At 40.0% G+C, this 19,267-nt stretch overlaps 1 protein-coding gene across 1 annotated transcript; it reads right to left on the bottom strand.

Annotated features, from left to right (window-relative positions):
- Positions 1–16,731: 16,731 nt before the first annotated feature.
- Positions 16,732–18,647, bottom strand: sox17 (SRY-box transcription factor 17). Its single transcript, XM_026179673.1, has 2 exons — positions 18,131–18,647; positions 16,732–17,806 (listed from the first exon to the last, which is right to left on the bottom strand). The coding sequence occupies exons 1-2, from the start codon at positions 18,426–18,428 to the stop codon at positions 16,911–16,913; spliced, it is 1,194 nt and encodes a 397-aa protein (XP_026035458.1). The 5' UTR covers positions 18,429–18,647; the 3' UTR covers positions 16,732–16,910.
- Positions 18,648–19,267: the final 620 nt, after the last annotated feature.

Raw genomic sequence — 19,267 nt, 5'->3', positions numbered from 1 at the left:
GGGGGTGTCACAACAGGTTAAAGAAGTAGTCAGAAAGATCTCAGGTTTATTAACTATGTGTTTTAAGTTGAAATGTAATTACACGTCATGCATGTGCGTCTTCACCTGGGAAAATTTTGCAAGCGGCTGAAGAAAATCTGAAAAACTTTGGTTTTCCCCACCACCATTTCAACATTCAGAGTGTTTGTACTCATATTTGAAGTTGAATTATGAGGTTAGACAGGTTAAAATGTTTGGTTTTCTTCACAAGTGGCAACAGATGGTCCACTGATGTCCACAATATTTGTGCAGGGTTGTAATCTCATTGAAGACCTCTTTAAGTAATAAGGATTAAGGGACTCTCCATTCTCAGGACCCACAGAGACGATCACTTGTTTTTAATGAAATGGGTAAACATGCACCTTTTTTCCTTGAGAAATCTCATGACTGCTTTATAATTTATAATAGAGGTTAGTTTTGTCTTTGTTTTGAGCCTTTCTGAGCAGAACAAATGCACTACATGACACATAAAAGTACAATGACAAACACTCGCAGACTTTTAGGACTTTACTAAACAAAAATAGTGTTTGTTCCAGAAATACAATTAGGTTTAGAAGGGTAATGGACTCCAGTTGTAGATCAGGTTAAAAGGTATTACTGCAGGCATTAGCCAGTCACGAATATCCTTAACCATGAACGATCACGAGTTGCATAACAGTTACCAAAAATGGGCTGAACTGAATCTATTTCTGTAGTGAAAGGGATTAGTGTGCAAGGATGACTTAATTCCACAGTAAACCTGGGGCTGAAGTGAAGGAATCAAAGGAATACACAAAAGTTATCGGGTTTCAGCTTAGTACAAAAGGATAAAGTGATGACACTCTGTCGCACTGTTTACTTTACTGCTGTAAAAATATCTCAGGTGTGTACGAAACACACGATATGTGCTGTAGGAAAGAATTCCTGCCGAGCCCCGACCAGACAGGGATTCAGGAATGCCACAGGAGGCTCCCATGATCTCAGCCCATGACCTGTTCCCAAAACAACAACGAGCACAAAAATGTGAAAAATCCTTCAAAGGAAGCAGGGGGCGAACAATGGAGGAAGCCCTCAGCGTAAACAGGTAGGCCCGAAGCCTGCATGCCCCTCATTCCAGCCCTTCACTGCAGAGAGATAAGAGACAAGCATAGGCTGAAACGGAGAGCGAGGGTTAAAAACAGTCTGGTTACACTGATAGAGCAGTGCGGATCCCGCCAAACACGCACGAATCGGACTGAAAATAGTCTTGAGCCGAAGCTCTGCACTTAACGGAGCGCGGCAGGTAATAGCAACAGTTCTCTGAAGCTCCATTTGTCACATAACCTTCCACGTCACAGTCAGAACAAACCAGCTGGTGACATGAATACTGTTGTTTTTCCTTCACGTGAAATCACAGGCTGCCATGACGAAGACATCTGTCTCTGCGTTCCGGGTGTATTGCCACCCTTTGCCATGCTCTATATTTAAAGCCCGTGCGCCTATACTGCAACTAATTGGCGCCAAGTTAGATTCAAACCTATGCTGTTAATGGGAAAAAATGTGGGATATGTTTTGGCCCTTGTCCCCTTTCTATATTTGGCCCAGCGTCTCTCGTGCAGCTGTTCCTCCAGATCTGTCTCCCCGTGTTTCCATCAAACACCTCTCTTCAGTCTGCCTATATTGCCTCAATTCAAGAGCCTCTGCCAGCCTCCATCAGGCCCTACTACACAGAAAATAATAATAGTTTTCCTCTGATGTTGAGCCACATTTGGGCTTTGTGTTATGACTTAAAATAAAATGCGATGCTCTCTGTTTAGCCTTTGTAAGTTGTGGAACTCCTGCCGGCACTGCAGCTGTCAGAAATTCAATTAACAATGATACAGCTGCACTCTAACCAGAAACATTCGCTCCAAATTAAAGTCGTGCAACCGAACCCGCAACTATGACCTCTTTTAACTTTTCTTGCATCCATGCGGGCGCGCTATTCCTACAGAAGTTTTAAACATGTGTGACAAAGTTGATGAATTCCATTTTCCTCCTCTTGGCGTCGATTGGTTTAACTAAAAAAATGTGGCTTGGCAGACGTTTACAGAAAAATGTGCTTACTATTCAAAATTCCATTCAAGCCGCATGATGTTATATCTATTTCACCCCTCCCAACTTCCAGTGGAATTCCCAGATTTTGAATGAATCCGTGCCAAACAGGACTCGTAAGGTCACACCACCGCCCGTCCCGACCCCTCCGAAACCCCTCGCACAGCAGTCAGAGGTCCCCACCCCGTCCATTTTGAGCACTCCCTATCAGCTGTGCCAAGCTTTTAATCTGCCTGGTGACATCCCAGTGTTTCCTGCATAGGACAGAGGGAGAGATAAGCACACTCTTCGGTGCGGTAAATCACTCCGCACCCCCCTCGTTCACTGATATCACCATTATTCAATTAGGTTGTACTCAAACTCACCAACATTCTTGGTAATTACAGTAAAAAGCTTGCAGGGTGTGCACGATAATTTCATGGCTGGAATCTTTTTCTTTCCTTTCAACAGCATCACCTTTAATTATAAAAACAAACAAAAATCCTATTTAGCGGTAACTACGCATTTTTTTTAACACACTGCTTTTCTGTAAGAAATCAAAAGCACAGGTTGTTTCTATTAACTGAAAATGTGCATTTTTATATTACAGTTCATCATAATTCTACTTTCCTTTTATTGTGACAAGAAAGCAGAAATCTTTGTCTTGTTATATCTTCCAGTTTTTCATCAGTGTGGTTTGAAATCATGACCAGTGGAAAACTGACTTAATGCAAAGCATCTCTATCTCTCATGTAAACCTCATCTTATTATTCAAAAGGCCAATAACAGTTAATAAGGCTGATATGGGCGTGTACTGGTGCTATGCAACAGCCTATCTTGTTAACTGTTAAACTAGGGGATTAGCTCTTTGGATTAGCATTAGCCTTATAGCTCACTGGACACTATATTAGGTACATCTTTGCAGTGAACTCACTGTCATGTTCAAGAAACCTGGAAGCACCCATCAGAGGATGGGCGCACTGTTGAGATAAAGGGACGGACACGATCAGCAACAGTGTTCAGGTAGGCTTTGGCATTTAAATGATGCTTGGCTGGCATTAAGGACCCCAAAGTGTGCCAAGAAATATCTCCCATACCATTGTATCACCACCACCAGCCTAAACCACTGACAAAAGGCAGGATGTATCCTGCTGTTTACACCCAATTCGGACCATCCACATGATGCAGTAGAAACTGAGATAGATCAGACCAGAAAATGTTTCCTGTTATTAGCTGGCAGGAGTGATGAGGTCTTCTGCTGCTTCAAGGTTTGATGTGCTCCATGTCCAAAGATGCCCTTCTGCATGCTTGGTTGTAACAAGTGGCTATCTGAGTTACTGTTGCCTCCCTGTGAGCTCAAAGCAGTCTAACCATTCGCCTCTAATCTGACATCAACAAGGCATTTTCATCCAGAGAACTGCCGCTCACTGGATATTTTTGGGTTTTCAACCCATTCTCTGTAAACCGTGAAGCTGGTGGTGCGAGAAAATCCCGGTACATCTCGGCTGATACTCAGACCAGCCTGTCTGGCACCAACAACCATTTCACATTCAAAATCACCTAAATTATCTTTCTTCCCTATTCTGATGCTCAGTTTCAACTTCAGAAGTTCGTCTTAAGCATGTCTAAATGCCTAAATACACTGAGTTGCTGCCATGTGATCAGCTGATTAATCTATTGGACTATTTCCATAAATGAAACAGTTGTACCTAATGAAGTGTCCAGTGGGTGCACATTACTTGAATGGGGAAATTTACGTACACTGGTTCAGCACATAAATAGCTCAGACTTTATCTTTCATCTGAGCAGCAGAGTGTAAATATAACTATATAAACAAAGTTTCTTTCCAGTATTACAAAGAGGGAGCCAGTGTGAAGGGAAAAAGTATTAAATAAGGAAATAAAGACAATATACAATGGCGGATAAGAAAATGTTCAGTGGACAGTGTCTTTGCAGTGTCCCCAGATTGTGAGGCTACACTATATCAGCATCCAAGCCTTTCAACAGAAATATAAACACTGATATGCACAGAATGTGGACTATTATTCCCCGGAGGACAGTGGCAGGCAGGGTCCTCCTCACCAAAGGGCTCAGTGCCGCATGGCTATTAGCTTTGGAGGGCCCGGGCTGAGGGCCAGTCCGCTGACGGGACACCCTGGCTACACACGACCCAGATAGCAGCCCAGGGTGAGGAGTGATTTATCCGTCTGTGCTCGCATTGGACAACCTTCCTCTGATTAAGGGTCAGTCACTGAGCGGCAGGGCTGAGTGGAGAGGGCGAGACAGGCGGCCTCCCTGTTTGAGACACTGGCATCCTGACCGCCACTCAAATGGAGTTTCCAGACGCTGCGAGCGGCACATGTACTGCACGCCTACAATAGACACACGTGCACTTATGCACATTATTACCAGCGGGCATATACACAGGAATGTGCACGTAGTCATTATTTCTACTCTTTTATGCATGACTTACACACACTTTAACCCACACACACACACCAAAACCAAGATAAAGACTTATTGAGTTGGCCTTGACTTTCTCTGAACCTGACAACAAAAGGATGTGGTGAATCCAAGTCGCCCACTGTTTGACTTGTCTCTGTGGACTGTTAAAGATCAGTGCTCCTGATGTTCAGGGTTCACAAACAGGTTACCGCCTCAATCAATTTCAGCCGAGATCGTGTCTATTGTGTGCGTGTGAGAGAAAAATGACCCAAAATACTTTTTCATGCACTCATTGTTTCTTGAAATCAGCTCTTGCCTTCACTTGGGGATTATTTTAATATTTGTATTTGTATGAGGTTTTTCTCTCTTAAGCTCTTGTATGAAAGCAGTAAATTGGGTGCTAATTGGAAACATTATTTCATCTGTATATCTTTAAATCTAAGCAACTTAAGTAGGCCCATCTTCCTCTATACAGTTGGGTTGTTCTGCATTGCTATTGACAGTTTCCCTTTTCTATGTTGTGGTTGTTGTGGGTCCTTTCACCCTGAATACTTGTAAATAAGCAGCTGTTGAGCAGAATTTGGTTAACTCATATTTAAATCACACACTGTACTTCTGCTTGAGCGTGAAACTCAACTTCTCTTTTCATTTCAGCTGCTGAATGGTGAACTGAAAGAAATTACAGGCTTGTTCTCATAGTCAGAATTTCCAAAAGAACAAGGCGTGCCATCGGTTCGTCCTCTCTGACAGTCAGGCTAGTTTAAAATGCTCTGTCTTATTGTGGAGTTTAGTCAATCTAAACACATAAATCTGAGCTAACAGATTTTCTTTTTAATGATCAGTGGTCTTTTTTATCTGAACGTGCAGCAGACATTTTCACACAACAAATAGGCAGATAACAGTTGCCAGAGGAAACTCTAAATGATTATCACTGCAGTTTGAAACTTGAAACAATACACTATACAACAATCCTCTGCTTTTCCATATGTTTACAGCCGCAGCCCCCCATCTGATTTTTACAATCTTCCCAATGCTCAAGGAAACAGGACAAAACCAGGAAATGGTGATGTCAGATATAGAAATTATGCAATATTCAAAAGGCTTTGCTCCACATTTCCATCAACTATTTGCTCAGACCAGCACATCCAGATGGCCCGAGCTGTTTGTAGCACTAAATAAAGAGTGTGATGCCATGTATGCAGTCAGGGATCCCTATTAATTCCTCCTTTTAGCTGTACAAAACATGGTGCGGCCAGCACAGTATGTCATGAGGTAGTAAATAGAAGCAGCCTGGACATGTGTGCACACAAACACACACACGTACATCGCTGCATGTTTCTGAGTTGCTATAAAAAGCTAATTATGATCACTCGATAAGACCTCTGTAACAAAAAAGATGAATAATGATTAATCAGGTAAGACTTCTCAAATAATTACTGACTCTAGTATGATCAGAAATTAAAATGTTTTATATTTAATGCAGAATAATTTTATTGTGCAAGTCGTTAAATCTATACTTTCAGAACACAGGAAACAGACAACATTGCATTTAATGTAACACAATACAATGTGAAGATTTTATCAGATGTCCTCATCATGCCTTTCAGACAGTCAAACTGACCAGCTAACTGAATAAATAATTAAATACAAAATGCCGTTTTTAAATGGTGATTTTATTTATTAAAGGAAGAAAATGATTCCCAAATTTATCTGGCCCTGTTTTTCACTTCACTGTGGGGGAATTTTGCGTGTAATTCAGCCACACTGGAGGGTTTTCCAGCATGAACAGCCTGTTTAAGGTTGTGCCAAAGCATCCCAATCTGATTTAAGTCCAGACTTTGACTGGGCCACACTGAAACCTTTTTTTTTTATTACATTTTTTGTGTGTGCGTGTGTATGATTGAGAAGTGGACTTGCTGGTATGTTCATAACCAAAGTGTGCTTGAGCTTCGAGTCCTGAACTTCTTCTTCAGCATTTTCTGGGAATAAGCAGAATTCATGAAGCAGCAAAGCAGTCCCAGACCATTACCTTACCACCACTATGTCTGACTGTTGGCTTGATGTTCTTTTTATGAAATGCTCTGTTAGTTTTACACCAGATGTAACGGGACTCAAACCTTCCAAAAAAAATGTGTTTTTGTCTCATCAGGTCACAGAATATTTTCCTAAAAGTCTTGCAGATCATCCAGATGTTTTCTGGTAAATGTGAGATGAGTCATGCCATTTCCCCCCAGTCTCTTTCTGATTGTCGAATCATGAACTCTGACCTTAACTGAAGCAAGAGAGGCCTGCAGGTCTTTAGATGTTGCTCTGAGGTCTTTTGGGACCTCCTGGATGAGTCGGTGATGTGCCACGATGTGTTGGTTTTTGAATCTTTTAGCCTGCTTCACTTTGTCAGACAGGGTCTACTTAAGTGATTTCTTGATTCATGATTGGGATTTTACTTTTTCACATAAGATCAGGTAGCTATAGATAGCGTTTTTCTCCATTAATAACTGAATTTTGTATTTTCGCTTGTTATATTTGGTTAAAATTTGCTTGATGATCTGAAACATAAAATATGGACAAGTATGCAAATAACAAAGAAATCAGGAGGGGGGCACATATGCAGACTCACTAAAGCCATTTGTCTAACATCATGCTGCCTTTTTTTAATTTTTATTTTCAGAGTCTATTTTTTTCTTTTTAAAATATGGGGTGGGCAGGTAGGCTGAGATGTCCAGGTTCTGGTCCTTGTGTTTTAAAGATTTTAAAATAATGTATTTTTATGAATATATTATTTATTATATTATATTATATTATATTATATTATATTATTGTTTGTTTAGCATGCATAAAAAAATCTATTTTAAAAATCAGCACATTATCTGTATATTAAAAATTACACTATAATCAAAACATTCAAGTAACCTTTGTGTCTTCATGAATTTAAAATATTTGCTGTAACTTAAAATTTATGTGCAGCAAAACATTTTAGCGTGTGATCGTGTGCATGCTAGATATCGTAGTTATGTAATTATAATTTTTGTTGTCACGTTTATTTTGACTCGTGGTGTTAAAATAAGTTATTTCAATGGTGTGTTGCAAGAAATGCTGAAAGCAAAAGCAGAGCTGGAGCTTAACATACCAGGCCGTGCATCATCACTGCAGGGCTTCTGTCCGGGATTACCCAGCTATCCCACCTCACCTGCATCCACTGCAGGCTCACGTGCTCCCAACTAACCACACACTATGCTTTTTCCCACGCACTCTGCGGTAATCTCACACTGACTGGCTAAATTATCAGCCTTTTACTTTACAACAGGGGTCTCAAACTTAAATGTGCTGTGGACCACTGCTGGCACTGTCATCTTATGTGAGGGCCACTTTAGTCTTTAAGTAGTACAAAAACAAACAAACAAGAAAACACCCACAAACATGTCCAAAACTGTAGTGTTTTGTTTGTTTTTTGAAAATTTAAAACATTGTATGAAAAGGCAAAACTGCAAACATGAACACAATTTTTTTCTAACTGAAGCCTTTCACTGAACTACCAAATAAACAAACTGGTGCTCTCTCTTCCAGGCCAGACACGTGGCAGCACTTCTGCTATAATTTTGTTCATATTTAACAAAATAAAAATGCAGACATAACTATACACATTAGCTTTTGACTGCTAGTGAAACTTGTTTTCTTTACAAATAACTGACTGAACTAACACAGCCAATCCCTCAACACGTTTGTGCTCTCTGCACATACTGCCCTTATATTAAATGCTTTAGAACTTATTTTAAAATTGCACTCAACAACAAACAAATCCTTCCTAACACAAAAAGTAACTGCATTATATTTATTCCCGTTAATACACAGGCCAAGTAGGGGTGACGTGGGCCACAAGTGGCCCCCGGGCCACAAGTTGAGACCCCTGCTTTACAATGTTCTGCATTTACAACAATGTTAACAGAGAAATCGCTAAATGTTTGATTTTTTCACGAGTTACAACATTTTTGATCAGGTATACTGTGCAGTTAAACTTACTGTTTAAAGTACATCAGATACATTTAAAGAGACAGGATAAATTAAAAGAAAAACGGCATTATTTAGCCCTAGCGTTAAGAGCTTTGGAAATTGTGATCAACTTTATCCTATGAAACACTTCTATCCGGATAGGAGTGGTTTATTCCAGGATGACCGCTTACATGAGTCACAGAGGGTCACTGAGTGTTTTGATGGATATAAAAAAGTTATGTGAATCATATGCTTTGGTATCTACTATCACCAGTTACATTCTTATGGGACGACCAATACCATCATTCAGGCCTTACATGGGTAAATGTCTTTTGAAGGAATGGTGTTTTTTTAAAAAATATTACATATATGTTTAGTAACAATCAGTATAAATGCAAGATAAGTATTTTGAAGTATTTTGTTATATAGTATATAACAAAAAAACTTTCCCCACTATATATACAGCGTCTTTATATAGTATTTTAATCAATATGCCAATGTGTTTTACATTTATTTTTAGTTTACATACATACAGTGTTATACCTGCCTAATTACATCACAACATTAATATTAAACTTTAATCATATAATGTTATCTTAGATGTTTTTGTGCTTGGATATTGAACTTGCCACATTATTGTAAGAGTATGTGTTTTAAAGACACACACTTGGTAAAGGCTGAACAGTGAGCTTCACGTAGCCCAGCACTCAGCTGACCCCTGGTGGCTACAACCAACAACACAGATGGCTTCTTTACAGCCTCCAGAAAACGCCAACCACTCTCTAACAGCATTCAAATATTAAAAACCTGTTGAATTTTAAAAAAGATTTTAAATACCAAAATATGTTAAAATATATGAACGCAGCACATCGTCACTAACAGATGGGGCCTGCTGTGGAGGAGACAGGGCCTTCAGGTGGAGGAATGAGCTCCTGAGGAACTGGAAGTGGGCTGTTTGCTATTTCAGTGGAAATGTGTTTGATGTTTGTTTGAAGTTCATAATCCAATATCACTAGCGCAAATACGCTTCCTGTGTAAGAGACAACCTTCAGACTCACAGTGTTATTGAAAGAAAAACACCAAACAATGTCTAGACAATGTTGTGCTGCAGTTTATTAAAATGTTTATCTCAAAATATAATATCAAAACTTTTTTCCAAAAGTTTCCCAAGGCCTCACTTGAGACGTTAGGTCTTTATAATGAAAACTATTGGAAAGCCATCAAAAATAATTACCTAATTTAGCAGGCTGCCTTATTCTGAATGCAGTATTTTTATTTCATATCGAGAGGTTAGCATTAAAACTGTCCTGTAATCACTTATCAAACTGAAACAACTGATTAAAAGAGATACTGAGCTCAAGTTTCAGTTTTCTAGGAAGGTAAAGTTGACTTGAATGTGGGTAAAATCTAAGATAAATGCACAAACAACAAAAACATCTCATAAATTGTACAACACCCCAGTTTCAGCAGCTCAGACATACACTCAAAGACACACTCATTCACACACAAAAACAATGCGACAACAAAGGCAGGTGACCTGGGTCATGACACTCTGCCCTCTCCTCCCTTTATTTAGACTATATTTTTATGTATTTTTATTTTTTAGGAAGTCCTACCGGTGATTCCCAAAATGGGTCCAGTGGTGTGAATTTCACAGAGCATGGTTTCCTCTCGGATAGAGGATGTTCCCAGCCAATCTTTCATGGATGGAGCAAACAGAAGTCATCGGAACGAGGAAGTGGGGACAGGTGCTCTCTGAAGATTCAATGATTGAAAGAAAGAAAGAAAAAAAACAGAGCTACAGACAATGACCCACGTTTATCTTGAGCTGCAGTATTTTGGATGTTATTAAATCAGTTTGTTGTAGGATCTGAAAGATTCATGTCACTGTTTATTTCAGTTTCTTTTAGCTGTTTACTCAATTTTTACTCAAGTGTCTTTTCATACTCACAATCCATGACCTAGCTTCTGTTGGTTTTAACTATAAATCAGTTACTTAACCTATTTCATCAGTTTTTCTTTATTTACTTATTTACTTCTTCATTGTCTTTTAGCTATCTGCTTAAACTGTTTAGCTAAGGCCTAACTATTATTAATCCTTAGCTAAGTTATTTTTAAACCATTTCTGTTGTTTTTAGCTAAGGGCTAATTTCTTATATTTAAGTAAGTATTTCTGCTGTTAGGTTTGCTATTTCATCTGCAACTGAAAGTTTTTGTATTTTTTCAGGTTTTTCTTTCAGAAATTATTATTTATTTCAGCAGTTTTTAGATTCTGTTTCAAACATTTAGTCCTCATTTTTCGGTTACTTTTCCTGAACTATTAATCTGCATTTACATAGCCTGCTGCTTTTAATTATATTTCATTAAATGTTGTACTTTATGATTACCTTTTGCTAATTGTTTCAGTCACTTGTTAATTGCCATAAGCTAGCAATTACATTAAATGTTTTAAAAAAAATCTGTTTTACCATAAACATGTTAGTTGTAGCTAGCTAATTAAGCTAACCAAATAATTATCTAATTTGTTAGTATTTGTCTGTTAAATACTTTTAGCTATTAAACCACTTAAATTAAGCAAATGATTTCAGTAAATTGTTCACTGAGTACATTTCAGCTACATAACTTTATGATTTTTATCTGGGCTTTTAAGCAAAAACGAATGGCCAAGAAGTGTAAGTTTGCGCATGTCAGTTAACTTGTATTTTATTTTATTGTTTTCAAAGCTTTAAGCTCTTGTAGAGCTACACAGTTTTTTTTAAGTGTTTTTATCTTTTATGGTAAGCACATTGAGTTTACATTTAATGAACTGTATGATATAAATAAGACTGACACTATTTAGCTTTTCCATGACGATATTTTAGGATATCCATTGTATTTTATCTACATTTCATACATTTTTGCCCTTTCAACTTTTCACTTTGCTTTTAAAGTGTATTTGAAATTCATGTTGTAATTTTCCACATTATTTGGATTTTGCATTCACTTCTTCTCAACGCTGGCATCAAATTGAAGTTACTCATTAATGACTAATCATATTACACAATGTTCTTTGTTCATCATTGCTCACTTTCCTTACTTGTTTCTCAAGAAAGGAGCCAGCAGGGAATCCTGTAACAAGAGGACACAAAACTTAAAGAAAGCAAAGTGTGGCTGAACACTCTGCCAACACCTTTTAGCCTCCCAAAGAAAAAACACAGCCGAGAGGAAACTGACTGCTGATGTAGTCATCTTATACTCACTACCCGCCTGGACATGAGCTAAAAATTGTCCTGAATGCCACAAGGGGATTCAGACAAAAGAACAGTGAGTGCTGAGCTGATCAGGAGAGGCCTGGAGTTGATTCAGCTCCCTGAGTCAATTCCTGACTGTGAAACAAATGTGCTAGCCAGTTTGAAAAATGTTCTCTGGCACCAAACCACAACTTTATAATCAGCACTATCAGACCTAGCTTCTGTTGGCCTTATCTTACTTATTTCTGCTGCAACACTTTATCATTTCTGCATATTTTTTACTCTCTTTTGAAACACCTTTTTAAGAAACCAACCAAAACAAAACACTTTACGTATGTAGGCCACCTCTGCTTTGAAGCTAGGTTGAGCACCAATACTTTTATACCTGCATGCAGCATCTTCATGTCTCGTAAATATTACTATACTCCTTCTATTGGCCTGTTGGTGTTTGAAATTACATAATGTATGTAATATAAAATGAATGAATGTATTATGCATCACATTTTGTGATTGTTTTAATTTCTCTAAATGTCCAGCTTTTTTTGCACGAAGCAAAAATCATGCAGTTGAACTTTTAACTAATTTATATAAAACAAAACACCTTCCTGTGAAACATGTTAACATTGCCTTGCAACCATGCAATTAAAAAGACTTCAAGTCAGTAATTATTTATCACAGAATACCTGTTCAATTAATTAAATCACAAACAAATTGCTTACATCTGACTTTGTCGTCATAGAGAAAAAAAAGAAAGCTTTTTAGGTCACAGCATTGAGTGGAGATTGACTGTATCTGTGAAACTATATATAGTGGGAACACAACTGGACGATGGTGTGACAGGCAGAGACCATAAAAGCGATCAGGCCTGAGAGGGATAGCATATGCCTGGGATTATGAACAACCAGCCCTGCTTTAGACAAAGGACACACCCTCTCCTGCAGCTGTCTCGCATGCTGTATTTGCAATCTACTATCAATGACTTAATCAGTTTGCAGCCCCTATCTGTCGCTCTCTCTGAAACCCAGACTTTCAATAGTTTGCACACAGAGTTTTGATTTATGTGCGTTACTGCGTCACACTTGTGTTGAAACTGAACCCATTTCAAAGTCAGTTACAGATGTAAAACCATGTTGAAATCTAACCTCGTGTCATATGCATATATGATTTAATTTATTTGTGCGTCATTTTCATGCTGATCAGTCTTCATACAATTGACCGATTAACTGTTTAGAATAGAAAATGCCAGGAAATAGTGAGACTGTACCATTGTGAGTTGTAGCACAAATTGATGTAATCAAATTCCTTGTTTTGTTGGACCAACATTGAAAAATGTCAGCGAAACACAGCAGATCCTCACGTTATTTTGAGCCACAGTTTCGTTTTTTTCTGTATGAATGGTATTAAGACCTAATAGGACAGTATTTTAGTACACAACTTGAATATAATAACTTTAATTACTTGATTACTTTATTGTTTACAAGCATTTTAAAAAAAGCAGCATCTATTGTTGTCGGTGTTGTACAGCTAAAACAATAAATTCATACAAAACAATGAGAGAGATTTTAAAAATCAAAGCACAAAACGAGAAAACTTCAGTAAAACCACACACGTAAAGTCGTGCCTGGCTTAAAAGCTGATGTGAAGAGTTAGTTCAGGTGTACCTAAAGGCCTGATCTCCTTTATGTTTTTTGGCTCAGCAGACTTCAGGGATCTAGTGGGAGTGTACAAAGTTAAGAGATCAGAGAAGTAAGGAGGCGCCAACCTATGCAATGCCCTAAAAGCAAACAGTGAAATCTTAAAATCAATTCTAAAACTGCCTGGTAGCCAGTGTAAAGAAACCAACATGGGGGATATGCAGTTGTTAAGCACCGAGTCGCAGCGTTTGGGATGATTGACACCTGAATTAAACCTATTACAACAGTCAAATCAAGATCAAATACTTATTTATTTTAGGTGGTTTGTAAGGTCTTAATGAGAACCAATTTGGCAGGTTGTGAAAAGTCTCCTTGGGCAATACTTATGCTGCAAATGCTGGTAAAATATCAGAAAGTCCAGGTCTTCTGCAGCCTTTTTGCATAAATCTCATTGTATATTTGTATAGTTACTATAAAAGGTATTCTAGTCTATTCTATAAGCTGCTGAAAAAAGTCAAACCAAGCTGCAGTGAAATTGTTTTAAAATAAATACAATGAATGGATTATTTCTCACTATAACCTTAATAAAATAACTTTATGGAAAAAATACTTTTATATAATAGTTGATAAACTATTAGCTTTTTATTTTTTCTTTATAGTAAAATCATATTCGGGACATTCACGTGACATGGCTTTTTATTTGCTCTCCTTGTTACTGAATGGTATAATGTTAAGAGCGAGAACTCAATTAGGGATAAGTGCTTGCACCTGGAGCCAGCTCCTCAGGTGAGCTGTATTATCTATACTGTGCGTTTGCTGTTTATTGAGCATAATCACGCACTGCTGTGGTGACATAATAATATCTGCTAAAACCTCTCGGAGGTCAAATACAGCCGACGGTGCCGGTTTGTTGAATCAAACTGCAGCTGTCTCCTTTGCGGCTACACGAGGCCGTATTTGTCTGTGTGTTTGCGAAAGGCAGCTACCTGAGATGAGATTAGGGCAGTGCCATGATTAAGTGCTGCTGTGTTAATGCAGCCCGTCGTGCTGCTGTAATCTCTGAGTGGCTCCCTGCGCACTGCCTGGCAGCGAAGCCCCAGGACACACGGGTACACAAAAAACCTCACACACACACACACACACACACACACACACACACACACACACACACACACACACACACACACACACACACACACACACACGTGCACACTACTGCTGCAGTGGGAACATCATGAAAGCCCTGATTTCCTGAGCTTTGAGCTGTGCTCTCTTTGCTCTGACAGAATTTCTTGCTTTTACCTGAAAACATTTCAGGTACAAACATCACTGTTATAAATAGGCTGAAAAACATTAAATAGATGCTCTTCTTTCTTATATGTGGGACAATATGAAAACAACCAGTTGTATAGTATAAAATATTATATTAAGAAATGCATGTTTGTGTTATTGTGGGGTCTACCTCACAATATAAAATGCCTTTGGTGACTGTTGTTGTGATTTGGGGCTATATAAATAAATTTGAACTGAATGGCCTCTTAACACCATAAACTGTATCTAGCTTGTTAAATACAAAAGCAAATAATAATTAAGTCTTTTACATTAGTAAGTAATTACATGTACTTATACAGTGCTTTTCAGGATACCAATCACCACCTGTGTCACATCCAATAAAACCAACAAAACAAAAAACATAAGACCAGAAATAAAATTACAACATCTACATTCTACTGCTGAGAAATTTTACGTTTTTATAAATGTTGTTTTTTTATATAAAAAGCAGAATGTTTTTCAAGCTGTTTTTAAGTGAATTTGATTCAATTATAAATGAAAAAGAAATATAAACAAAAGAAATCAATCAAATAACTGATTAAAAGTTTCCATCATATCTCCAACATGTACATAATTTTATCCAACACCTCCCACATCTGTCTGAATTGTCAGATTTCCTTGTTGAGCTCTTCCTCGTCAATTAGCCCGGGTCAATTATCGTAATGAGATAATATCACGGTTGACGTGGGGGGTCTGCCTCTCCCTAAGTCCGCGCAGGTGACCCCCACCCACTGTGCTGATGCCTCGGGGATCGTGGCCTGAGCCTGTTGTTATGCACCTATTAGCGGTAACGACAGGGAGGATAAACCTGCCACTCAGCTGCAGACTGAATTTAAACACATTCAGAGCCATTACGCTGGATTCTCCTGCACGGCCTGGAGGTAGATACGTCGGGTTTGGGTGACAGAAGGGAAAGCAAAACACGTAGCGAACTGTGGGAAGAGCGTCAGTATTTACCCTGAGCCCAACATCTGTTTCTGCATAAGAGAATACTTAGAACATTCAGAGGGAACAAAGTGTACGAATACATATACACACCTCAGGACCATGTTTCCTCTGAAGTGCTAAAAATGGCTCGTGAGGTCAGGGTGATTGACCCCTGAGAGAAGAACCTCTTCCTTTTAAAATAGGAAAAACCTCTATTTATAAAATGGGACTCTTGCTGTGTTATAAATACATCAAATTACCCTCAAGGTCTGGGTTGATCTCTTAAAGATTTTAGCCCGATAAGTTTGATTCATGTCAAAGCGACAGACGGGCATTAGTGGATAAATATATCATCGCCGTTCGGTATACCCACAGAAATAACGCCTGATGTCACTGCCATGTTATTAAGCATAGCTGGAGGATGGATATTGAAGCGTATACCTAATGCTCTGTTGTTAAACACGCAAAAATAAATGGTCACCATTGTTCAAAAGACGTGTAGTTGTCCACACGTAATTTTAATGGCCCCTACCATTAATCAGAAAAGACTAAATCATTTACAGACAGGATATCCGGAGCATAAACTGCTCTCCCATGCTGCGAAAACAAGGCGCCATGTGTAACACAGGCACTGAGATTGCCTCCACTGTGTCCGGGCCAGGAAGCCGGGTCGCAGCCCTCCGCTGCCCTGCTTCCAGGTGAGCAACCGTTTCTGCTGGGAACGCGTTCAGCTCCGTGTGGAAGTCGGAAAAACAAACAACCACATAATAAGGAATAAGGCTGGGCTGCATAAAAAGGTGAATTTGTGCTATAATATTTTTATAACTAAATATTGACATATTTATGAAATAAAACATACCCCAATATAAAATTAAAATATGAAATCCGATGCATTTCATCAAATGTCATTCTGAATTTAAGAATATAGACAAAATAATACGCGAGAGAACAAGACTATTTGCAAACATTTATTTCTTAAAAGTGCAAAAGTATAAAAAAAACATTCAGTATATACATAAACTTTAAAATAGTGACTGTACAATATTTATCATCACAAAATGACTTCATATCCCTGCGAGAGAGGAAGAGAAAAGTTCAAGCCAGTGTTCCTACTAAAATCCTCAATGGCTTTATTAACTGTTCTTGTACAGTACAAAGCTGGGTTTAAATCTCCTAAACCTCCTGCTTCAGTAAAAAAACCAAACATTTTTTGTTCAGATTTAGCTACAGAGATTTGAGGTCAGAGCATGTGTCCTTGTTGCAGGGTAACAGGCCGGGCAGGAGGTTAGGAGTTGTTGTAGCTACAGTAATACACAGCTGTGCTGGCGTCTGACAGCACCGATGATATGAGGCTTTCAGGTCCTTGCATGCCTGCCTCGTGTGACCCGTACGGCAAGCCTGTCATGTCCGCACGCGCTGAAGAGGAACTCAAATACTGCTCGAACTCGCTGCGGTCTACCTCACCGATCAGGTCAGAGTGGTGCATCTGCTCCACGCTGTCTGCTGAGTGAGGGTGAGCGTCAGGAGGTGGGGAGAGCTGTCCTGCTCCACCGGGGTGCCGTTTGGTGTGACTGGGATTGCAGTGGTGAGGGTAATACATGGCTAAAGGGTTGGGGCACCCCATGTACGAAGGGGGGAGCTGAGGGGGCTGCTCTTGAGCCGAGGCTGGGTGTCGGTGCACGATGGCGTTGCTGTGGTGGTTGGAGAGGGGGTCCTGGGGCTGAAATTCTGCAGCTTGTGACTGGTAAGAGTATGCAGGCATCATGTGACAATCCTCTTGTGATTGGGGGGGAAAGAACATGGACTCTGACTCCACAGCGTCCAGGGGAGAGGTGTCAGGTGTGGGCAGGCTGTAGGTTTCATAAGAGGGGCCTCCAAGAGCCTGAGCATCACGGTAGTGACTGAGCGGCTGTGGAGGAACCTGGAAGCCGTGCTCATGGTAGCCAATGCCAAGGCTATCCACACCCACCCTGTTCTCCCCGGGCATCAATGAGGCCGTGTGATCTGACACGCCATGGACCAGAAAGCCAGAGTCCAGCCTCTTAATCCTCTTCACCTGCTTCCGCCGCCGGGGCCGGTACTTGTAGTTGGGGTGGTCCTGCATGTGCTGGACCCGCAGCCGCTCTGCCTCTTCCACAAAAGGCTGCTTTTCTGTTATAGGAAGCGATTTCCATGATTTTCCTGCAGGTCAAGAAGAGAGTACACATCAGTGATATGTCAGCAGATATCGTGTGCAGTCTGGTGATGCACACAAAAATAGCCTGTTGCCATTTTAGGGGACTGGGACAGGTTTTTGAGGTTACACCTACAGCCAACTCAGACAAGAGTAACTTTTAAAAACGTCACGTCATCTGCTGGGAAAGGACTATTTACATTTATCTGAGAATAAAATTGACATAACAGTAAAAATGCAATCACGTAAAGACTGAAAATCAGTGGAAAATAAAAGCGTGACTGCACAGATGTGACAAATACAGTTGTTTAGAAAAGTATGAACGCCCTTACCCAGCATTTTGCTCAGCTCTGCGTTGTGCAGGTCCGGGTTTTGCTGCGCCAGTCTCTTGCGCTCATCCTTTGCCCAGACCATAAACGCATTCATGGGCCGTCGGATCCGAGGTTCGCTTTTCCCGCGATTCTGGCTGCCGGAGCTGGACGCGCACGGCTCGTTTTTCACTTTTGAGTCCCCAAGAGGACTGAGAGGGTCGGCCCACTGGCAGTGTCCCATTCCAGGCATCATGACTGACAGCGTACACCTTCCCTGGGTCTGATCGTCGCTGGCGTAACCCGCATCGGGACTACTCATCTCTGTCCAGCTGGGAGGATTGGAGAGAGCCACCGGACAGCTCGCAGAGGCGACAACACACGACAAGTAATAAATTCTTAATAATAAGTTTTTGTTTTTTTTAACAAATCAAAGAAAAATCAAATGCGCCTTGCTTTCAGAGTGGAATGAAAAATAATTAGTCACATCCATTAGCGTCTCTTAGAAGCCGCATGGACCGAAAGATACCGACTACTCAGCAGAGAGCGTGAATGTCGGTGCGCTATAAACGCAGAAGCAGCCAATCGCCGTGTGGAGGGAGTGCCCACTACTACAAAGGTGTAAAAAAGTTCAGAGCACGCCCACGACCCTTGTTTGGTGTGGTGACATCCTTCAAAGGGGGAGGAGGGGGGAAGCAGCGGTATTTCAAATAGGTGCAGAAAGTCATGTGCAGCTAGATGTTGAATTCTGCAATGAATTTAAACACGTATCCTGCCATTAGTGCAACATTGTCAGACTTTGCATTTGGATTTATGCGTTTGGATTAAAAAGACTTGAAACTAAACAAAAAAACTTTTAAATCCACAATAAACGGAGAGGCAGAGCCACGCGCGCCGGTCGCGTTGTTATTCTCACCTCGCTCTTGCGTCAGACACCAATACCTCATCACCAATCTGTGTATTGGCTCCCAAACTGCGTTAGAGGCTCTTGCAATCTAATGGACTTAATAGCTCCGTCATTAGCAACTTTTACGCGCGGCTGTCTCGATGCAAACTTTCTTTGAGAGCAGCATAATAAGACGCGCTGGACAAAAGACGGGGGGGGGGGGGGGGGGGGGTGAAATAAACATTAAAACCACAAAGTGTTGTGATACTGGAGCG

This window comes from Astatotilapia calliptera, chromosome 9, assembly GCF_900246225.1.
Source record: "Astatotilapia calliptera chromosome 9, fAstCal1.2, whole genome shotgun sequence".
NCBI classification, from domain to species: domain Eukaryota; kingdom Metazoa; phylum Chordata; class Actinopteri; order Cichliformes; family Cichlidae; genus Astatotilapia; species Astatotilapia calliptera.
Note: the sequence above shows the minus strand (reverse complement) of the source record. Positions and strands in the feature narration are given on the sequence as shown.